The 24930-nt window shown below is 36.6% G+C and overlaps 1 protein-coding gene across 1 annotated transcript in view; it reads right to left on the bottom strand.

The window, feature by feature from the left end:
- Positions 1-24358, bottom strand: part of PKHD1L1 (polycystic kidney and hepatic disease 1 (autosomal recessive)-like 1) — a 214294-nt gene extending 189936 nt beyond the window's left edge. The window contains exons 1-7 of the mRNA XM_006830825.1: positions 24286-24358; positions 22434-22523; positions 13244-13388; positions 11977-12085; positions 8356-8413; positions 3278-3371; positions 263-316 (exon numbers count right to left, since the gene is read on the bottom strand). Coding sequence (XP_006830888.1) covers positions 263-316; positions 3278-3371; positions 8356-8413; positions 11977-12085; positions 13244-13388; positions 22434-22523; positions 24286-24358 — 623 coding nt within the window. The remainder of the gene's footprint in view (positions 1-262; positions 317-3277; positions 3372-8355; positions 8414-11976; positions 12086-13243; positions 13389-22433; positions 22524-24285) is intronic.
- Positions 24359-24930: the final 572 nt, after the last annotated feature.

Genomic DNA, 24930 nt, shown 5'->3' with positions numbered 1-24930 from the left:
TCCTGATATGGCATTGTAGGATCAGCACTGGACTGTTAACCCCAAGGTTGGTGGTTCAAAGCCACCAGTAGCTCCCAGGAAGCCCTCAACAGGGTCCTTACAAGTCATAACCAACTTGACAGCACTAACGACAACAACAATACCAACACTGTTACAATTTATATTTTATAAATGCTTAGTTATGTAATATTGGTAGAAATTGCTATTTTAAAAAGTATATTTGCTGTTTATTTTCACACCAAAAATTATTTTCATTACTTACATATTATCAGAGTGTGGTATGAGAAGCTCACAGGGCATTCCTCCAACATAAACTCTGCATAAACATTTTTCAAAAAAAAAAAAAAAAGGAAGATATACTCAATTATTTCACAGCAATTTTAGCTAACTCGTTTGTTCAACACATATCTACTGAATACCTGTCATGTGGCAGTACCCACTTCCAGGTACTGGGACACTTCAGTAAGCAAAACAATGAGTTTTGTCCTTGTGTGGCCAACATTGCAAGTGGGAGGGACAATGAGCATGATAACCATAATTGGTGTCATAAAAAGTGATAGGTATTATATGGACTCCTGTTGTATTGCTGTAGGATAAGCACTGTACAGTGAACCACAAGGGTGGTGGTTCAAACCCCCCAGATGCTCCTCAGAAGCCCCTGTCCAGGGCTACTATGAGTTGGAATCAATTTGATGGCCCTTAACAACAACATTATACGAAAGGAAAAGGTAGAAAGCAGAAACAGACAATAGGGAACCTGAAAGGCAGGTAGGAGAAAGTTGAGGCAATCTTCCATTAAGTTGTTATTTTTGTTGTTATGTGCCGTGGAGTCAGTTCCAACTCATAGCGACCCTGTATAGTTTCCGAGGCTGTAAATCTTTATGGGAGTAGAAAGCCTCATCTTTCACCTGTGGAACAGCTGTGGAACAGCTTACCTTGCGGTTCGCAGCCCGATTCGTAACCACTACACTACCAGAGCTCCTTTAAGTTACAGCCCTGGAAATCGTAAAGGACAGTTCTGCTCTGTCACTATGAGTCATAACTGACTTGATAATAATAAGATGGGGTCAGACTGTAAACTTTTTAGTAGACATTATATCTGCTACTCATTTGTATGCCTTCTATAATTAGTAACTGGAGCCAACTGCAGATTTCTCTGAATTCACAAGACTGGGAGAAGTAGGTTGAGCACTAAGGTCTCATGGCTTTCCATCCAGTACAAGGTCCACTGCTCTCTGGTCCCTCTGTGAAGATGAAATTCAGGCCCAGTGCAGCTTAGTGTCAACGTCAAAGTGATGGACATGGATAAATGCAGTTTTAAGACCTCCTATTTGCAGGTGTATAAAAATTTTTTTAATGTATTTATATATTAGCATATCAGGGTTTTCAGAGAAAAGGGCAAATTCCCTGACCTCAGAGGTTTGTTCTGAACTAATGCTTTTGTGAATTCATTAATTAATCCCTACTTATTCCCTTCAGGAGTTCTGGCTGCTAACTTCTAGGTCAGCAGTTTTAAAACTACCAGCCACTTCACGGGGAAAAGATGAGGCTTTCTGCTCCAGTAAAGATCTACAGCCTTGGAAATCCTAGGCAGGGTCACTGAGTCGGAACTGACTCCACGGTACACCACCATCACCACCACCACCCATTCCCTTCCAATATACACAAAGTAATTTCAGCTACAGTGAAAACAAAATAAATGAATCTCTTTTTAAAAAGTAAATATTCTATTTCCTTGTACAATTTTTTGAAAGATGACTTAGAGAGCCACATTCAGGAATTAGAATATAAACCACTCATAACACTAACATTGTATTGAAGCAGACAAATTTTTTTACTGATGTCAAATTGTCTACATTTGTTTGTTTCTCTATTTAATAGTTCCTTAATTACATATAAAGAATCAATATGAAATTGTCCAGAGTATAGGTGCAAGCAACTGTGATTTGAGAGTTCTGCCAGATAAATCTATTTTATTTAATTTAACATTTTTCAAATCCCTCATTTAAAAAATTATATATGCAAATGCATGTATATATTTAAATATGTGCAATATGTAGTTGTACACAAATGTGTGTACAAATACTTTAATATTTTAAAAATCTTCTAAATGCTGTTTGAATTATTGATATAATTTATCCATTTATTCATTTTACTTACAAAATAAGCATGAAGCATCTTGAAAATTGTCATACTGAGCCTGTATTTTTTCCAGGACTTTCAGGCTTTTAACACAAGACTGAGATTACTCCACCTATGTTATAGGATGGAGACCTGATGTAGTCCTGTAAGGATAAGCATTAGACTGCTAACCATAAAGTTGGCGAAACCCACCAACCACTCCTTGGCAACCTTATACAGGGTGGTTATGAGTCAAAACTGACTCAACAGCACTTAATAACAACAACATATCATAGGATGATAACTCGAGTAACAATACTCGTTTCCAGCCCAAAATAGAAATAATAACTTTTCATGTTTCAGTAACTAGTCAAGGTCACCATCTGGGCCACAGCTGGTAACTGGAGAAAGCAGAAATGGAGGAAGCAGTAGTCATACCCTGGTCTGGTAACAGATTACTGGCCATTTTTAGTTTTAACATTCTTTAGTGGCAAGGAGCTCTGGTAGCGTAGTGGTTACGAATCGGGCTGCGAACCTTAAGGTCAGCGGTTCTAAACTCCCAGCCGCTCCACGGGAGAAAGATGAGGCTTTCTACTCCCGTAAAGATTTACACCCTCGGAAACCCTGTACAGGGTCGCTATGGGTCGGAACCGACTCTACGGCACTTAACAACAACAACAGTGGCATTGAAGAATAAGCACGAGACCACACGCTGGTTTGAACCAAAAGGTCAGTGGTTCAAACTCAGCAGCCACTCCTTGGAAACCATACATAAGGTCCTCTGAGTTGGAACCGACTTGATTGCACTTAACCACAAAAAAATGATATAGTAGAAAGTGCCAAATTGTTTGTTAGGAGTCCTGGGTTCTCCTCCTGACCTTGACTAAGCTACATGTTTGCCAGACCTCCATTTTCTTTCTTCTTGTTTTCCATAGGCAAAATGAGGCACAGAGGTTAAATAATATTGGCAAGGCATTATATCAAGCCAGAAGATAAAGGTGTGTTGACAATTGCTTCCATGACAGTGAATCGTCCCACTCTCTACTTAGTTCCATCACACTGTCATTGTTTCTAATATCATTGGATCCATTATTTGGGGACTATCATATCCTATTTTTTCATTATAAAACTCTATATTTCAGCATATAAAAATTACCTCAAAACCCTAACATTTTTCCCATTTGAGCTTAGTGCAGTATTACTTCCATAGACGTCAGTGAAGGTTCTGCCTTGGATTGTTATTAATGTACCTAAAAAAAAAGGTAAAAATTCCGTGTAAGAATATCTACCCATGCCAATAAAACTGGTATCCAGATACTGTTCACGATTATTGCTTAGCATTGTTCTGGAAGCTCTCACAAATGTAACAAAACATGAGCATATATCCATCAGTATTTACAGATTAAGGAGAAGTTTCACAAGAGATTGCATGAATAATATTCAATAATTATTGCTTGGGTCAATGAGTGATTTATTTGAAAAACAAAAACATAAAACAATCCATGCTTTATACCAAAATCAAAATAAGTTTAAGGTGAAATAAAAATTAAATATTAAAAAACAACAACCACAAAAATGCAAGTAAAAAGGTGAATATATAATCTTGAGATGGAGGGGCCTTCTGTACCATAAAAATGAAGGATAATATAATTAAGGTCAAAATCCACATGTTTGATAATAAAAATAGAATGTTACAGAATCATAGAAAAATCATGAAAAAATCAAACAATGAATTTTTAAAATATTTACCACACAGGGAACTTCTGGCAGGATGATAGACTAGGCAGGTATGCTATACAGACCGTCTATAACAAAGGTAAGGGGGACCAAATGAAACAGACAGAGGACAATTCTGGATCCCTGAGCTTCAGGGGAAAGGTTAGAAAGACAGATTGAATACTTATTGGGAGGAGAAGGTGAGCAGAGACAGAGTAAGAGGGAGACTGATGATGAACAGTCTGCAGCAGACATGGTGCAACCATTTTGAGCTTTTCGTAGCAGCTTTGTAGAGACAGACAGCACACAATGACACAGGTGTCCCACACCCCCTGGGACAACAGAGATGAGATTGGCCCCAACCTATCTACCTCCAGTGCAGACCTTGCTCTCTGGTAGTTCTGAGCCTCACAATTTGAGCCAGTGTGAGGCAGGTGACTGGTGTGCTGCCTTGGCTTCTGGATTCTGATGGGCTTTGCTCTAGATCAGAACCCACAGAGCCCTTAAGCCAGAATTAGATGAGCAGGAACCTGCTTAATCAACCACTTTTCCACCAGCTGACCTTTGGTTCTGACAGACACTGAAACTAGCAACCTGAAGGACCTCCATGAACACTAGCCAACACCAGCCAACCACTAAAATGAGTTGTATGAATGGCAAACATAAAACTGTATATGTGTTTACGTTCTCTGACCACTCCCACGAGGTGACAGTTGATGAGAGCTGAAGAACATGCCAACATACAACCATCAACCAAATACAAATTCAATGACACCAGAATGTCTTAGAGACAATAGAAGAGCTCATACAAAGAAACAAGAGAGAGTGACTCAAATAATCAAGATGCAAAGTCAGAAAGCATTTATGAGGAAGAAAAAGTAATGGAATTATCTGAGAATGAATTAAAAAGAATGATATTTAAGCACCTTCAGCAGATTGACAGAAAGATCCAGGAAAGCAAGGCGAACACATAAAAAACTTTAGAAACATTTTGGAAAACACTGCAAGAACAAACAGACAAAATAAATGCAAATTTTGTATACAAAACCTGTAATGGACAATGCATTGAGATCACAAAAGAGTAGTTTGAATCAATGGAAACCCTAATTAGCGACCTTGAAGATAAATTTTTCAGTACCAATAAGCTAAATAGACCAAGAAGCAGTTGCCAGAACAGAACACAGAATGGTTTAAAATTAGGAAAGGTGTGTGCCAGCGTTGGATTTATTCACTATATTTATTCAATCTGTATGCTGAACAAACAATTTGAAAAGCTGGATTATGTGAACCAAAAGATGGCAACAGGATAAGAGGATGACTCATAAGCAACCTGCAACATGCAGATGAAACAACCTTGTTTGCTGAAAGTGAAGAGGACTTAAAATACTTACTGATGAAGATCAAAGACCACAGCCTTGGGTATGGGTTGGTACTCAGTGTGACGAAAACTCACCACTGGATCAATAAATAGTATCCATATAAATTGAGAAAAACTTGAAGTTATCAAAGACTTCATTTTGCTTGGATCAACCAGCAACACTCACAGAAGCAGCAGTCAAGAAATCAAACAATGTATTGTATTCAGCAAGTCTGCTGCACAAAACCTCTTTAAAGTATTGAAGAGCAAAGATGTCAGTTTGAGGACTAAGGTGCCTCTGGCCCAAGCCATCATATTTTCAGTAACCATATATGCATGCGAAAGTTGGACAGTGAATAAGGAAGACCGTAGAAGAATTGATTCATTTGAGTTATGGTGCTGGGGGAGGCGGAGAATATTAAAAATACCATAGACTGACAAAAGAAACAGATCTATGTTGGAAAAAGTACAGCCAGAATACTCATTAGAAGCCAGTATGGCCAGACTTTGTCTCTCATTCTTTGGACATACTATTAGGAGGGACCAGTCCCTAGAGAAAGATATATATATTGGTAAAGAGGAGGGTTTGAGAAAGATTGGATTGGCACAGTGGCAGCAGCAATGGGCTCAAATGTAGCAACAATTGTGAAGTTGCTGCAGGACTGGACAGTGTTTCCCTCTGTTGTACACAGGATCGCTATGACTTGGTACCGACTCAATAGCAACTGACAACAACAACAAGCTAGACAGAACAATCTGAAAAAGAATAAAAAAATCTGAAGAAAGACTGAGATTTATGGGGGATACCATGAAAAGGAATAATTTATAGGTGATCAGAATTCCAGATCAAGAATAGGATGAGATAATAAGAAGCATGGAGAAAATTGTTGAAGAGTTGCTGAAAGAAAATTTCCCTAATATCATGAAATACAAGAAGATAACCATTCAAGAAGCTGAAGAAACTCCAAACAGGGCAGACCACAAAAGAAAATCACCAAGGCATATCATAATCAAACTTTCCAAAACGAAAGACAAGGGAAAAAATCCTTAAATCAGTTCAGGAAAAAGTAAAAGTTAACCTCCAAAAGAGAATCAATAAGACTAAGCTATGATTTCTCAGCAGAAATCATACAGGGAAGTAGTAAATGGGATGACATATACAAAACTCTGAAAGGAAAAAATCCTGTCAGTCAAGCTTTCCCTCAAATATAACGGTGAAATAAGGATATTTTCAGATAAACAGAAATTGAAGACCAACTTTACAAAACATCCAGAGGGTGTTCTTTGGACTGAGAACCAACAACAGAAGACAACAACCTGAGGTTAATATACATGGCAACACCACACAGAACTTGATCCAGATATAGAAGCATCCAGAGTAAAACAAACCTACAAGACTGAAAATAGGGAACCAGAGATATCAATTTATAATGAAGCCAACTACAAAGCAAAAAAAGGTACTAGTGTAGATATCTAAATTCCAAATGGCGAAGAAGTCAAGTAGATTTTGAGATAAAATAGACTGTTTTAAATGAGGGGAAAAAAATAAAATACAGGGTAACTTCAAAGAAAATTAATCCATTGTCATATCTAAATAAAAAGAAGAACATCAGAGAGCTATTAAACATTAAATTAACTACAATGAAGAAAATGAAAAGAAAAGCCACTAGCAATATAAACTCAGCACAGAAATTTATGTGGAACAAAGAAACCAGCATCGTCACAAAACGCACACAAAAAATGGCAGCACTAAACTCACACCTATCGATAATTCACACCAAATGCAAATGAATTAAATGTGCTACAGAGAGTAGCAGAATGGATACAAACTTCAGTAATACATATAATGGAATACTATACAATATTGAAGAATAGCAATGAACGTGCAAAACAAGTCATAACATGGATGAAGCTGGAGGACATTATGCTGAGTGAAATTAGTCAGTCACAAAAGGATAAATATTGTATGAGAACACTGTTGTAAAAAGTTAAGAAAAGGTTTTCTTGCTAAAAGAGACATTCTATGATGGTTTACCAGGGGTGGGAAAGAATGGAAAATTATTCACTGGGTAGAGGATAGGCACATGTCAATATGGGTGACAAGGTAGGAAATATACAACGAGAAGGAGACTGGCAGAGGAAAGATGAAGGTAGCATGAGACACGGAGGAGTGCAAAAGTTAAAGTGACTAGAGGTAAATATGTTAACTGATGGTACCTGAAAGGGATTGCAATCATTTAAAGACACAAAGTGTATGATTTGTTGAATGTGAGATTGACGGTCTATTCTGTAAACCTTCATTCAATTCAAATAAAATGTTCAAAAAAAGGTTTTTAAATAGATACAACACATATGGCATAGAAATTATTAATTTCATGAATATAAAAAGAGTTCTTATAATTTCATAAGACAAAAGACGACTAGCCTTAAATTAGGCAAAGGAGATGACCAGGTAATTTACAAAGGAAAAAATACAAATGACTAATAAGCACAAAATAAATTAATAACATAAACCAAAGAAAGAGAAAATTGTAAATGACTTATTACAATTTACATATACCTGACTGAAAAAAATGTAATACCCACAATTGAACAAGTATACAGAAATTGGCATTCTTGAATGGTGCTCTTAGTTTCATAAAATTATATGATTATAGTTGTTACAATAAACATTGAGAAGCCAAACAAATGTCCAATAGGGGAAAAGTTAAACATATTACAGTACATTTATATGCAGCCATTGAAAATCATCTTTTTTAAAAGTTATTAGTCATCTTGGAAAACCAAAAATAAAATTGTTTTATGAAAAAATGTTCACCACATAATTTCAAGTGAAAAAACATAGAAAACATGAGTGCAAGGTAAGTGTGTGTATGTTTATGCTCACATATAATCCAATTTTGTAATACAATACATATTTTTTTTACAATACATATTTTTATGTAGAACATATATTCACAGAAAATAGATTAATTTTCAAATCTAAACATTGACCTATGTATGAGGTAGATTGTTTATCATTTTCTCTACTTTTCTTTTTCTGTAATGATTGGTCTTATTTTTATAATTAGAAATATGGGCATTTATAAATTTTCAGGTATTAGAATTTGTATCCTAAGAAAGAATTTTAAATATATTAATTCAGGTGTCACGTAACAGACCTGGATTTCCAGATAATGGTGTGATGCTCCTTATTGCCGGGGTTCGGAAACTTTTTGTCTGCAAAATAATAATGGCAATAAGTAACCTATATTATGTATTCTGGTTTTAGTTTTATAAAACATATCTACTTTTCACATAATTTTTATTTCAACAATACCCAGGATATGATTGTCAAAATATTCCCTTTTGTATATATTAGGTATCATTTAGAAGATTATTCTAACTCTTCAAGATCTTTTTCTTACCCCTTGAAAGTCTACTTTTATTTCAATTACTGTGATAGTTTTCAATGCTTTTAGTGTGGCACTTTAAGAATTCAACCACTCCTTTGCTACCAGAGTAAAATAAACCACGGTAATAATGCTTTATAGTAAAGACGTTCTAGAATTTGATGGAAGAACATTACAGAAAATCTACTCCAAGTAGAAGTAAAACATAAAGTACAGTAATGAAAGCTTTAAATACCCAGTTGATAAATTTCTAGATTAGTGCAAGTATAAAAATTATTAAGAACTGTGACACCAAATATAAGTTGAAAGAGAATTCAATTCCAGGGAGGCCACCAGACTGTTTAATAGGTGTGGTCAGAATAGTGCCCACAACACCCACAAATGTGGAGGATCCTGATTCAGTTAAGTTATTTGACAAAGAGGAATTCTTTTTGAAGTTGGAATTAGGCTACTAATCAGTTGCCATTGACACAGGGAGAGATCCTGGATTTTCCAGATGGTCCCAATATAAACACAAGGTCCTTGAAAGTATGAAAGGTAGACAAAAGACAAAGGTGAATCAGAAAAGGTATGATGACAGAAATCAAGTCAAAGCAATATGATGGGAAAAGGACTCGATTAGATTTTAAATAGCTAGATCAAAAATGTTCAATTTAATACAATATTTTAAAAAATCACAAGGACTAATGACTACTGGGGAGTAGATCATTTTATCTAGAAAAAAGAGAGGTAAGACATTTAAGAATAGTTTTATAATCTGCATCATAACTATAAAAAAAATGATAAAACAGAATTACATATAAAATTAGGAAGCAGTATGAGAATTGAAAGTTATAAAGATAAATTTATAGAGAGTTATAAATTATTCAGATAAAATCTGTGTGTAAAATGTTTGTTAGTGGAGTGGTCCTTGGTAAAATAAAGGAAAAACAGTAAGTATAAACATTTAAGAAATTTTATAGCAATTGGACCTTACTGTAACATTTTTATTTTTATAAAATACTGATGCTCAAAAGAACTGAGATTACAAAACAAAACAGAAGAGTTCCTTCCCTATACATGGTTTAAGAATCATTAGTTTAGGAGACAGTGGAAATATGAGTTCGAAATTCTAATTGAAAATTATTTCTAAATGAGAATTCTATGCACAACTAAACTATCAATCAAGTGTAAGCATAGAATGCAAGTGTTAGTAATGGAAGAATTTTAAAATTTATATTTTTTCTATGTACATTCTCCTTCACCAATATGAGCAGGTAAATCAAGAAAGAGGAAGATTCACAAAGCAAGTATACTTTTTGTATACTTTTTAAAAAAAGTTATTACAGAAGAAAGTGGTAGGAAGTTCCAGGAATTCTGGTAAAGGGAAATCCCATGATGATTGGCTGCTGTACTTCAGACCTAAAGAATAATCTTCCAGATTTGAGCAGAAGGGCAGATGGATTCATTAGTAGTGACTTTTGTAGGCAAAAATAATTTCATAGATTACTTAATGATTTGAATATGTTAAATAATACTATACTTCTGATCAAGAGCTCTGGTAGCGTGGTGATTACAAGTCGGGCTGCTAATCTCAAGGTTAGCAGTTCAAAACTATCAGTGGTTCCATGGGAGAAAGATGGGACTTTCTGTTCCTGTAAAGATTTACAGCCTCGGAAAACCTATACAGTGTCGTTATGAGTCAGAACCTACTCCACGGCATATAACCACCACCTCCACACTTCTGACAGAGAGTTTGACACAGATATAACTAATACAAACAAATAAGAGGTAATTATTAACTTTAGGAAAAACTGCATGAGAATGGAAATGGAATAATCGTTCAATACATAGCTCAGCTGTGAAGATACTTACACAGACATAATAATGTTATAGCTATTAATCTAACCAAAATACAATATAATGTAATCCATAATAATGTAATGAGACAATCTACATTTTTACACAGTAGCTACATTTTACAGATAAGAGGAAGCTGAAGCAAAGTAACAATAAATAATAGAACTAATATTTCATTACTGACCCCTGTGCACTAAGGTACAATACAACTGAGGAACACAGTGGAAGAAGTCATTTAGCTCTGCTTGTGATTAAGAGTTTAGAACAATGAGAAATAATTTACTAAGCATAACTGAGTAATATTTATGGGACTTAGGTTACAGGGAATGTTAGAAATAAAGGGTGAAAACAAAATGGCTCTAAACCATTGTACAATAAAGGAAACTGGTGTGGTGCTGTGGGTTAATGCGCCAGACTGCAAAGCCGTTTGAACTGCAAGGTTGGCAGTTCAAGCTCACCAGCTGCTCCTCGGAAACCCTATGCAGGGTCGCTATGGGTCGGAACCAACTCGACGGCACTTAACAACAATAACAACACACAATAAATGAAGAAATAATATTAAGCAGGCAATGATGTGATCATATTTGGTTTTTTGAAAGGTTAAATGTGAACAATGCAATTAATAAAGGTAGAGAAACCCAAATGCTGGGGGGAAATGGCAAGACCTGAATCGAAACAACGGCCACAGGAGGAAAGAAGATACAGAGAGAATGAAGTCAAGAGCTAATTTAGAGAGTCTGGTGACCGAGCTTAGGTTTCTATAACACTGGGGCTAAAGATGATTGTAAAGGGAAACTAAAGAAGACTGTAGGTTACTAACTCTAGTAACTTCATAGTAATAAATATAGAGAAGTGGTTGAATGAGAAACACAAGGAGATGATTTTGAGATACACTAAATTTAGGTTGCCACTCAGAGGTCATATAGTAGTAAACATGGATCTGCAACTAAGAAAATTGAAGGAAGTTAGAGATGCCTGACTCTGATTCTCATTAGAATTGTATTTGATAATATATTTGAAGATCATAGAAGCTTCTGTGGATAGAGGTCATTCCTGTTTTCCTCAGCATATAATTTTTTAAAATCTATAAATTGGGATTAGAAGAAAAGACAACTAACTTTTGAGTGACTTCTAGGATACATATAGTTATATTTTATCTAATTACATTAGAAATTATGGAGAAAGAAAAAAATAGGCATGATTCCACTTAAAATGCAGTGGCACGTACAGTAAATGTAAGAAAAGAATGAATGAAACTAAAATCAGGAATAAGGAAAGAGAAAGAAAAACAATGTATAAGAAAATTATTTGGAAATATAAAAGTTTTAATTAATTCATAAAATTAATGAAAGGGAAGAGAAATCATATCAGCAATGATAAAGGAGATTCAATTACAATGGAAGACAATTAAAATAATCTTAAAAATAGTGCATGCTCATATTATTTAATATGGAATAGATAAAAATTTACAGATTAAAAAAAAAGTAAGAAGCCAGCTCTTCAAGAAAGAAAATACAAGATAAGGAAATTAAAGAAGAGATGCCCACATACACTGAAGCTACATGCCCAGCTGTTGATGTGACCTTTGCAGGTATTATTTTCTGTAATAGGAATCCCATCCACACTGACTCTAACAGAGTAGGAATCTTCTGGCATTGCTCTGAAAGGTAAATGAAAAAGATAGACAAAATGAAATTTTAAAATTTTAGTGTACAGTTATTAATTGGGGGGAAAAAAGCTCTGGTGACACAGTTGTTAAGTGCTTAGTTCCTAAGCTAAGAGTTAGAGATGCAAACCCATTAGCTACTCTGTGGGGGAAAAGACCTGCCAGTCTGCTCCCATAAAATTGTTGTTGTTGTTGTGTGCCATGGAGTCGGTTCTGACTCATAGTGACCCTACACAGGGTTTCCGAGTCTGTAAATATTTATGGGAGCAGACCGCCTCATCTTTCTCCCACGGAACTAATGGTAGTTTCGAACTGCTGACCTTGCGGCTCGCAGCCCGATTCGTAACCACTACGCTACCAGAGCTCCCATAAAATGACAACCCTGGAAACCCTATGGGGAAGTTCTACTCTGCACTGTAGGATCTCTATGAATTGGAGTCAAGTTGACAGCACACAACATTAAAGTAAACTGCTGGCTTGGATTACAAGTTATTTTGTTAAAACAGGAATACGTTACCTAGGTACATTCAGTTGTTTTATAGTTTGTATTTTTTAAATATTAATTTATCAAGTTTCTCAGAGACAAGCTTTTGTTGCTGAAAAACAAGCCAACAAGCCTAATATACATGAAATCCTCTGGAATATGTACTGTTTCTAAGGTCGATATTGAAAGTTGCAATTAAAAATTATGTAGATGTTTTTCTCTCTTAAGTTGCTAATAGCATACATCAATTTGAGCTTATAATAAAGAACTGGAAATGTCAGAATACAAAATGACTATCTTTAATCTTAATGACCATGCCAAGATTCTGAACAAAATGAATCAAACTAGTCAGAAAAGCCTAATTTTGGTGTTTTGAGGCACATCATCACAATTTAATAGCAGTCATTTATCTTCTAAAAGAGTTTAATGATGATAAAATAATAGCTCTAATAATTTGGGAAAGCATACAGAATATATTTCTATTGTGTTGATACAAGGAAAGAACATTATAATTAAATAAAGGTATAAAATATTCCAAACACCAGGAAAAAAAAATTGATAATCAGGAAAGAATTATTTATCATAGCCAGGTGCTAAAATGATCATAATGCTAATATGCCATGTTGACACAATTCAAATAATGCTATAGAAAATATTTTACAACATACCTCGTATAACATGTAATATGAGTTGAATGACTTGCATCTTTTTCTACATCACAAGGAATTGACTGGAAAGAAGAAACTAGTTGTACACTGTTTCCCAACTCAGCATTATCAGCCCCATAATTAAACTGGTTTGCTTGAGCAAAACCTGGAAAAATAAGAAAACTCAATTACTGTTAGTGAATTTCTGTGGTCAGAAACACAACAGCTGTCACTCAGTGCTGAATCATTCAATAAATAGGACTCCTGGCGTGGTGCTGTGGGCTAATGCGTCAGACTGCAAAGTCATTTGAACTGCAAGGTCGGTGGTTCAAGCTCACCAGCTGCTCCTTGAAAACCCTATACAGGGTCGCTATGGGTCGGAATTGGCTCGAAATTGACTCGACGGCACTTAACAACAACAACAACAAATAATAATACTGAAGTAAGGAGGCTTGGCAGTGCATTGGTTAAGCATTCAGCAGCTAACTGAATGGGTGGTAGGCAGTTCTAACCCATCAGCCATTTAGAGGGAGAAAAGACCTATCAATAGACTCCTTTAAAGATCGTTGTAGTTAAATGCTGAAAAGGCAGTTCCAACTCATAGTGACCCTGTATAGAGTTTCCAAGGAGTGGCTGATGAGTTTGAACCACAAATACATATTTGTGGTTCAAATAGACATTTCGGTCCTGTCCTTATCCTACAGCACCACACAGGACTCCTCCCTTAATGATGATAACTTAGGAAATCCTATGGGACAGCTTTCCTCTGTTAAGATTGGCTCAACGTCACACACAACAATACTGTAGTAAGTGACTAATCTACTACTTCATGTCTATCCCTATAACCAGAATCCTATTTGGGAGCATCACAGCTTCTCAGTTTACAGCTCTGCTACCAGTGATGCCAACAGTGGAAAGTAAGTGAGTTAAGAGTCCACAAACTCTTGGTAGTATTTATGATTTAAATCAGCAAGATGTGCGGGTACCAAAGACACAGAAAACATCTGATACAGATGGCCAAAGAAGCCTTTCAGAGACAGTGAATCATAAAAGCGCCCATTGGAAGCACATCTTAGATAAAGCAAATAGGACGTGCAAAGGCACTGTGGTGGGAACATATTTGTGGATTCAAAAAATAATAAGTGTAGTTGGAGAAGTATGAATGAGGAGGAGAGGTCGAAAATGAGATTAGAAAGAAGACAGTTCGGATTCTCTTACGAGTAAGGAACCATTGGAAGTTTTGAAACAGCAGTGGCATTATAAGACTTTCACTTTCTAAGATTAATTAGCTGCTCTGAGAATAAATTGGGGCAGGAGCAGAGATGGCGCTTCAGAGAGTGATGGGATAAAGGATTGTTTGGCACGGGTTCCAGAAAGGACTAGGGGACAGTAACTCCAAGAATAAATATTAGTAATTCTTTTCTCAGTCTTTTACTGTAAAGGGAAGCAGAGCACTGAGGTGGTAGCTGGAAAGATGTGTGTGGTAAGGGGGAGGTAGATGCTTTTGTCTTCTCTTTTCATGTGAAAGCAATATTAGTATGTTTACATGCCTCTGTTGTTAAGTGCCATCCATTCCATTCTGACTCATAGCAACCCTGTATAGGGTTTCCAAGGAGCAGCTGGTGGGTTTGAACCACCAACCTTGTAGTTGGTAGTCCAGCGCTTACCCTACAGTGCCACACCAAGACTCCAGGTAGGTATAAATCAACAGAGAAAAATGGATGACATGAAAAAGAAAAGATAATTATTTTAATCTGACTCTAAATATATGAAAATCCAAGACTAGATTTGGAATTAATTAAATATAGATAAGTGTTTTTATATATTTTAATTATACTAAGTATTTTACATTATTGAAACAGTATTCAGTTTTTAAATAAATCCAAGCAGTAAAGCCTATAAATAAGAATACTGGGATAATATTCTATTAGTTGAATTTAATAATTAAGTATTTTAATAAATATGTGAAAAAAAGTACTTAATACTGTTCTCACAGGCAGGATGAATTTTATATATCTATGATGTTTCATAAGGAGTCCTCGTGTGGCACTGTGGGTTATGCACAGGACTGCAAAGTCAGTTTGAACCGCAAGGCCAGTGGCTCAAGCTCACCAGCTGCTCCTCTGAAACCCTGTACAGGATCGCTATGGGTTGGAACAAACTCAACGGCACTTAACAACACCAAAAACAACAAATGATATTTTATAAAAGTATTTCAATTTTTTATTTATTATTATTTTTTAATTTCTAATAGTATTTTTTAGAATAAAGTTAAATTAGTAAACAAATACAGTTTGGACCTGGATTATTCAAAGTCTAAAATTTTAAGTTCTGAGTGCTTAAAATATGTGAGATTTTAAATACAAATTTTCCTTAAAATATCACAGGTGCTTAACATTAAGACACTATAGGTTAATGTGTCAGACTGCAAAGTCATTTGAACTGCAAGGTCAGTGGTTCAAGTTCACCAGCTGCTCCTTGGAAACCCTATACAGGGCCGCTATGGGTCGGAATTGACTCGATAGCACTTAACAACAACAACATAACAAAATTGATGACTAGCATCTATTTGAAATGCTAGAAAATTTTCTTTACACTAAAAGTTTCCATTCATGACATTAATATAAATTACTGTGCTATGTATTTAAATTTCAGAACTTAATTGCCTAAAGAACATATTGTCCCACAACATAATACAACACTTAACATAAGTAAACAGGAAAATGACTATAAACCCAGAGCTGTAGATTCAATTATTTAAATCTTATGCATTTATATTACTAATGTTAGAAAAAAGAAATGTTAGGTATTTGCTTTAAATATCAATAGTTTTCAAGTATATTTCAACAAAACTATCATCACTATTATATGTGTTGTTGTTGTTAAATGCCATTGAGTTGGTTCTGACTCATAGCAACCCTGTATAGGGTTTTCCAGGTAGGATAAATACTTGACTGCAAGGTCGGTTTAAACAGCAAAGTCGGTGGTTCAAACTCACCAGCTGTTCCTTGAAAACCCTTACAAGGTCACTATGAATTGGAACCAACTCAATGGCACTTCACAACGAAATCTTTACAGGAGCAAAAGCCTTATCTTTCTCTCGGAGTAGTTGCTGGGCTCAAACGGCCTAACCTATCATTAGCAGTCCAGTGCTTATCCTACAGAACCACCAGTGCTTCCTATAATATGTGCTAGCATAAAATAAATTCAATTATCTTTAATAATTGAAATGGTTAAGTTGTGATTACCGGATATCTGTAGTAGAACTCTTTTTTATGGAATATTATTTAGTGTGTTCTACACAGAGTATTCAAAAACATGTATGGCTGTACGTGTGCAGATGCTCATCAAATACTGATGCTCACACATCAGCTGTGGTTAAGTTGCATACTGAGTGGCAACGATGCTTAAAGGAAAAGGCTCAGGCTTTGAATCCTGACATCCTTGGTAAGAGTCCAACAGCAGTTGTTAGAATCCTTACCATAAAACTGCTGTTAGGTCAGTTCTGACTCACAGCGATCCTGTATAGAGTTTCCGAGGAGCAGCTGGTGGGTTTGAGCACTGACCGTGTGGTTAGCAAGTAGTAGTGCCTTGGGCAGGGTATAATTCCACACAGTTTCAGTCTTCCCAACAGTAAAATGATCATAATAACCTACTGGATTGGATTGCTCTGAAGAGTGAAAATTTATGGATAGTACCATGATGTCAGGCTCAAACACTGAGAGCTCAGTAGATGTATGTATTTATTTGTTGTTGTTAAGTGCTGTCGAGTCAGTTCCAATTCACAACAACCCTGTACAGGGTTTCTGAAGCTATAATTGTTTGTGGGAGCACACAGCCTCATGTTTTTTTTTCATGGAGCAGCTGGTGGGCTTGAACGATGGACCTTGTGGTTCGTAATCCAGTACTTATCCTACAGAGCCACTGTGCTCACTCAGAATAGGTAGGCGCCTTTTAAAATATCACAGTCCCAATAAGTGGAGACCCAGGGCTCAAACCTTTTAAATATAGGGGTTGTAAGGGGAAACTCAACAAAAGTAAGGATTTTAATAAACTCTACTTTCTTCCTCTAAAATTTCTTGCTCTAAACATTGATTTTGTTGTTGTTAGGTGCTATCAAGTCAGTTCTGACCCATAGTGACCCTATGTACAACAGAAAGAAAACATCAATATGTGAAAAATGATGGTAGTGATGTTTTAGTTTTGAATCTGGAAAGGGAGTTACTGCTACAGCAGAATTTTGAGAAGGCACATAAAAACACAGAAAAGCAGCAAGCTACATGTAAACTCCCTTTTTCCTTTTGCCAACTGCTGCTTATCTCTGGTGTTCACATTGAGTTTGGAACAAACAGATGGGGTTCTGGCAACAAACTAAGAAATGGAAAGTTTTACTTATGAGGTGGCTCAGGGTGTGATGGATGTATTTACTCTCTTAATGGGCACATGTTTCATCAATGATAGAGTAACGTGGATCTGCTCTTTAGTATTCCTACATAAATAATACGCAAACACAACAAAAGATGACCCTGTTTTAATTTAGGACTCACTGTAATGCCAAAGATACTATTGTTGTTGTTGTTGTTAAGTGCCATCGAGTCAGTTCCAGCTCATAGAGACCCTGTATAGGATTTCCTAGGAACGGTTGGTGAGTTTAGATAATACATAATCTATTTCTCTATATCTATATAATATATTTTAAAATTATGTATTATATATAATATAATTTCCAAAATATATATTTTAAAGGAGTTTTGGTGTGGCACTCGGCTAAAGCACTGGATTGCAAGGTTAGTTTGAACACAAAGTTGGTGGTTCAAATAAACCAGCAGCTCCCTGGAAACCCTGTACAGGGACACTATGAGTCAGAACTGACTCAACAGTGCTTATCAACAACAGAAACATATATTTTTAAATATCCTAGGAGTACAAACTATGGAAAAAATGAGACAATTCAATAAGATTTATAAATATCTACGATATAAATTGTGCTTAAAAAAAACACAACAAGCACAGAAATAATTCTAATTTTTAAACTAATTCTATATCGATAAAAAGAGATACACAAGAATCAACTGTAAGAAGAATCTCTTATTTAAAAGTATAACTGTAAGCAAATAATTGGGTATACAGAAGACACATCTGGCCACACTCCAAAGCACGAGGATTAGAGGAAGCATTGGGTGTACCCAGGAAACAGAAAAGGTTGAGGCTTCACATGGAAATTCCTAACACATTGATGTAATTTTTTTTTTCCTTTTTCAGAAAACTGGAGACAGGAATTGCCAGGCACGCATATGTGGGTCTCCAGATAGATGCAATCCAAACAGAACGTCTGTGGTGTTATCATAAAAAATGTCAGTGTTGGTAGAGGCTGCAGTTGCCACTTATAATGTGGCCTGTTTTGGTTTCTCTAGTCCTAAAGTTCTAACTCATACTGATCCTGCATAGTGGTTTCTGGGAATGGTTGATGAGTTTGAACCATCAACCTTGTGGTTAGCATTCCAGTGCTTATCCTACAGTGCCACACCAAGATTGTATAAGCCTACCTTAAAGTTGTGATGTTTATAACAATAGCTAGGAAAAAAAGTACAGTGTGATATATGAAAATTCATAATGAAATAAAGCTATGAAAGCAAAAATAATTATACAAATAAGATAACTAATTTATGAAGCATATGCTTCAAAATACATGATGGATAACTCAGGTATATCATGCTTTTCAATATTCCCAGTACCCCAAAAGGTAGAAGTGAATATTCCCATTTTACTGTGAGGAAGCTGAAGCTCAGAGAAGCAACTTTCCACAGGTACTTAATAGGAAGTTACAGAAATGGAATTCAAGGCAAGTTGAACTGGACCAACAACCTTGTGCTTTCTAATAAATAATGTTGATATTAGTAATATTAAAATAATGACATAATGCAACACTTTTTGAATTCCTATATTCATTATAGGAATCATAACATTATAATTATTCATTATAGGCATTATAACATGGAAATAGCTAGAAGAAAGAGCCAAAAGTAAAATGTTAATTCTCCCTTCTAGATTACGCTTTTTAGATAAAGGAAAACATGATATATATAAAGAAAGAAGATTGAGAAATGCAAGGCATTAAAATAATGTAGTCAAACACTCTAGAATTTACTTATCAACAAAATGATAACATTCCTTCTCACAGCAGTCAGCTTAGATTTAAAAACAAAAACCAGAAAACAAAAACACCATTGCCATTGAATCAATTCCTACTCATACAAATGACCCTATACCATTTCCAAGACTGTAAATGTTCACAGGAGTAGACAGTCTCATGTTTTTCTGGTAGAACCACATGTGAGTCTGAACGGACAACCTGTAGCTACCAGTCTACTGCTTATCCTATACTGCTTTTAGGGTTCCGTAGTCATCTTATTTTTATGATCTTGTCACTGCTCAAAACACTTGGGCTACCATAAGTATAAAAATTTGTATCTCTGGTTCTTTCTTGAAGGATAGTCTTTTTAGCAAAGTTAAGAGGAACCAAATTTTTTACTTTAAAACTAGGTATCATGTTTGGAAATAGCAAAAGTAATTTGGATACACCAAAATGTTAACAGTAAACCTTTCTAGTGATTACAACTTCAGAAAACTCACTTTCTAAGTAAACATTTCTATAGTACCTTATACTAGTGACCCACACAAAACAAAGCACTTTCAAAGTCATATGGAACTAACAATTAGGTGATCGTCTAGCTATTTCAATTCCATTTGGAAATAATTTTTGTGATTGATAACTTTTTAAGCAACTCAAAAAAAGGAATTCTATAATTATTATCAGGACTGATTGTGAGGGTTGGAAATGTAAAGGTAGACGTTTTGTAGCAAGGAGAGGAGTGATTAACTTTTCAGTCTAGGAGCAGAGGTCCCTGGGACCATCAAGGGAGAAGAGCAGAGAGCGGGACCCAAATCAGAGAAGCAGTGATGCCTGAGATGGAGGCAGAGACAATGACGTGGAGAGATGGAGTGGCTGGGGACTTTAGAGCCAGAGAGGGAGAGGGGCTGTGTGCTGATGACTGGGGGCAGGCTTATAGTATATACCCTTTGGTTGGTTGATGATGCATGGAGGGGATTGTAACCATGACAATGAAACGATATATAATAGGATGAATGTAAAACTAATGTTCTCCCATGTAAACTATCACATAATTCACAATTTAAAAAGAAAAGAAAAAAAAGGAATTCTAAATGAGTCCTGTTAGAGAGAGCACTGTTGTATGACAGGAATGTAGTCCCTCCAAGTAAGCTTTGCTCAGCTCCAGGCAGTCTCTCCCACACAGTGTATTCAAGTTACTACAAATCACACTGAGGACTGTCTTTCTTTCTTACATTTTATCATTAGTAATATGCACTCCACGTAACATTGTAGCGCATAATTGTTTCATTCTCAGGTGTTCACGCTCAGATGTTCAAAGACTGGGTTTATAAAGATACTGATAGTAAAAGGAAAAATAATGAAAACTTTAAAAAAAAGTATTCGACTTACACAAAACCAAGTTAGGAAGGACTAGATGAAATGGAACCCCATCTTAAATTGAGGACTGCATGTATCACGTTCATTTAGACAAAAGAGCGCTAATGTGTTTTGTAAATTCAGTTCCATTGTTTTATAAACATCCCTTTTATAGCATGGAAACACAGAAACAGGCATCAAAGCAAGATTTAGACTTAGTCTCTGTGAGACATATGTAACACAATTTTGATTAAGAAGAAGAGAGGGGAGACAAATTAGGGTGGGGACTCAGTGGCCTGTGGTTCTAAGAGGACTTCACTATTCCCTAATTCTCTGCCAAAAGCATCCAGAAATTGGGGGTGATGGGAAAAGTAGAAAATTACCATGGTACTTTGTATTTCATAACAAAAGAGCAAAATTAGCTAGATTAGTAAGGATGCCCTTCTAAGATGTCTCAAGAGTAGAATGGTCCCCCCAATTTTAGCTAGGGATGATGTGAGTTTAGTTATGGCACTATAGGTTAATGCTCTGGACTACAAAGCTGCTTTGAACCACAAGGTCAGTGGCTCAAGCTTACCAGCTGCTCCTTGGAAACCCTATACAGGGTCGCGATGAGTCGGAACCGACTCAATGGCACTCAAGGACAACAACTTAAACCCAAGCATGTTTCCTGGATGAGAAAGCCTTGTGTCTGATGGTATAAGGAGATGACCGGATGTTGATTTTTCTTACAGACCCACACCAGAACGCCATTTAGAGGCAAAAAGAAAAAAAAAATCTTAAATATAAAATTGAGAAGTTGAATTTTATAGAACTATTACTTAAAAGTATTGAAAAGCATTTCAATATACATAACACTCATAGTAATTAAGTACTTTACTTTGTTGATGCTCTGACTCCAAAAACTTCTCATTTCTCTTCTTAAGACCTAGTCATAGATTTTTGCTAAAATTATTTTTAATGTTTCTTCCCCACATTTCAAAATGTGGCCCTGTAGGGTAAGCACAGGACTGTCAAGTCAGTTTGAACTACAAAATCAACTGTTCAAATCCATCAGCCACTCTTCCAGAATGTTATACAGAATCACTATGAGTCAAAACTGGCCAACTCTTACCAACAACAATAACACAATTTAGATTGCAAAGACCCATATAACTGAAGAACCACATATTTCTATTTAATTTTAGGAACAGTTGCTCATTAGATATATTTATTGACTGTGTACTACATTTATGTATGAAATAAAAGCAAGGAGAAAGTAAAGAATCATATAATATGGGATGGGTGGCAGGGGAAGAAATCCAAAGTTTTGCAGCCTTTTTCTTGTCTAAACATTCTTATTTTTCTCTTTCCTATCTTCTTTCTAATATCCTGCCCCCAAACTCCCAAATATTTTACTTGATATAAAAATAAACAAAACCTTATTAGACTCATGAATAATGCAAATATTTGTAGAGATAGGTTAAAGGTGTTCCTTTCAGTCATTGAAATTTAGATCTTAGAGTTAAGCAAGTAATTATAATAAGAAATCAGATAATCAGATAGCTACAGACACTCAGGGGTTTCCTTAGCTATCAAAGGAGATAGAGTTTAACAATTCCAGCCAAGTGGGGAAACAGCTCCAGTGTGAGAGTGTATGTGTGTGTGCATTAAATCATAATGTTCTAAATGTGAAAGCTTTTTAAATGTCTCAACCTTGACATACAAAACAAACAACTATACCTTCTCCTTTGATAGTCAGCCTTGTTGCTCCGTTGATGCTGCCATACTTAGGTATTATTTCGGTGATTTGGGGGATTATTTTAGAGCCATCTGAAAGGTATTAAAACACAGGAGGGGTAAAATCATTACTTTTTTTTTTCTTCAAACACTCAATTTAAACAAAACTCAATAATTTGGTAAGAAAAACATGAAGATGATAGAACTGATTTTTCCCCCCTATTACTAGCCAATAACTTGAGAAGGGCAGTTTATGCATTTAGTTAATACTCACTAAGCATTGGACTGCTAACCACAAGGTTGATGGGTCAATCCACCAGCTGCTCCTTGGAAACCATATACAATGTCTTTATGAGTTGGAATTGACTTGACATCACTTAACAACAACATATCTTTATGCAAAGTTCTGTCTTAGGCACGATGGAGCAGGAGTAAGACACGCTTGTCATCATTCTTACCAATCATATTGTAAAACATTCTTTAAACTCTTAATTTCATATAGTGTTTATTAACTACAACTTCAATTTGTTAGTACTATTCACTATTGTTTAGTAATCCAAATAGTTATTTCTCTCTTATGGAGAAATTTGATCATTATAAAAGTATATAAGAAATGCAATGCTTGGTAGGTTGAAAGAGTAATCCAGGTTCAAAGAGGAAAGTAGTGTTTTAAAAAGACAAGCCTTTCTGTGACAGAGAAACACTTCTAAAAAGAGAATTTCTCGGTTCTTTCTAGCTTCCTGATGGTTGCAAGTTCTTAATTTAAAGGTCACTGATTCACTCAACAAACTGTGTTAGGTTCCTGGGAATATAAAATTAAGTAACCACCCCAACTTTTCAAAAGCTTAATCTAGACAATATGGAGTTACTGGGGCTATGGGTAGCTTAGAAGGGCCTTAGTTCCCTACTGATTGGATCTTCTTGTCCTTTTAAAGTAAAGGGTGCCTTTACTGCATCTTGGAGGACAAATATTAATTAGATTGGACCAAGAATCAAAAAGATTAAGGTAAAGTATGCTAGACAAAGGGAGCTGCCTGAACTGCCAAACACAAAGTCGGTGGTTTGAGACCACCATCCTCTCTTCCAGAGAAAACTGAGGATTTCTGCTCCTGATTTACAGCCTGGGAAACTCCATAGAGGGTTGCTTTGCGCTGGAGATAAGACAGTACTTAACAATTCATTCTTAGTAATAAGAGTTTAGTGTGGACTTCGTCTATAATAGCTAAACGCTTCAACAAAAAGATCCCCTCTGAGTTACTAAACCCTCTCCTTAAATTCAGAAACTTCTTTGCCAGGAGCCCCCAGGCTCTTCCTTCGGTAGGAGCATTTTAACTCCCAGCAGCCCACAGCCAAGAGTAGGTAGAGAACTGCAGCGAAAGAGCTGGATCCTATCTCCAGACGGTGCTGCTCCTCAGCTATCTCAGGTTCATCCTTCTCGGTATCTCCACCGGCAACTCCAATTTCTTATCAGTCTCTTTCCCAACTCTCTCCTGGGTATTACTTTGAAGTGACTGACAGCAATACAAGACCTGGTCCTCTACTACTGGGAGACATTGCTGGCCTCCGTTTAGTGGGGAAAGAGAGACAAGAAGAAAGGGGCAGGAAGGTTCAGGTTGCTTGTCTCCACCGAATTTCAGTCGTTTTCAACTGAGTCACTTGGAAGGAAAAGTTCAATAATTCAAGTAGCAATTACTGATGAATTAAAAGCCCGCTCTTTTTCACTTTCAGCGCTGCCTTTTAGGTCCTCAGGATTACCATGTGGCCCCCCACCCCCACTGCTTCTGCCCCCAGGGCAGGGGAATATCTACGCTGACCTCGCCCACTTGTTCCCTGGAGCCCTGGCTGGATGGGTTACCTGTGCTGGGCTCCGTGACACACAGGAGCAGCGCCCAGAGGACACAGGCCCACAAGAGCCACACGTGTCCCATCGTGGCGCCAGTCCCGCCAAGCCCACTCTTGCTACTCGCAGCCGCCTTCTCAGGATGACGATCCGCAGAAGCGCCGGACTTGTCTAAGCGCACCGCGAACTCGGCCACCGGAGTCTGCCCCGCCCCGGCCCCTGTGTGCATCTGGGATTTGCATCTTCCCTCCCCTTGGAGCGCTCGCAGAGAACCTGTGCGCCTGCGGGCCAGTGTAATCATCCGGCCTCCAGGAGCTAGCTGCGCGCTCAAAGCCCGGACAGATATCTAGGCTGCCCCTGTCACTGCAATGGCCCCACGCCTTTTGGCAGGAGGGATCAATGGTCAAGTTAATTTCTCTGTTGGTCTCCTTTTTTGTTTTCATTTTAAATTCTGGGCCTACATAAGTTCATTTGCTTGTCTGCCTTGCTTTTTAACAGTCCTTAGATGGGCCTTCTGAGTCTACCTAATACACAAATGCCTACGGTTCCTGCTTCATTCATGTTGTTGTTGTTAAGTGCCATCGAGTAGGTTCCTACACATAGCGACTCTGTACAGGGTTTCCGAGGCTGTAAATCTTTACGGGAGCAGAAAGCCTCATC

Source organism: Chrysochloris asiatica, unplaced genomic scaffold, assembly GCF_000296735.1.
Source record: "Chrysochloris asiatica unplaced genomic scaffold, ChrAsi1.0 scaffold00001, whole genome shotgun sequence".
Lineage (NCBI taxonomy): Eukaryota > Metazoa > Chordata > Mammalia > Afrosoricida > Chrysochloridae > Chrysochloris > Chrysochloris asiatica.
Note: the sequence above shows the minus strand (reverse complement) of the source record. Positions and strands in the feature narration are given on the sequence as shown.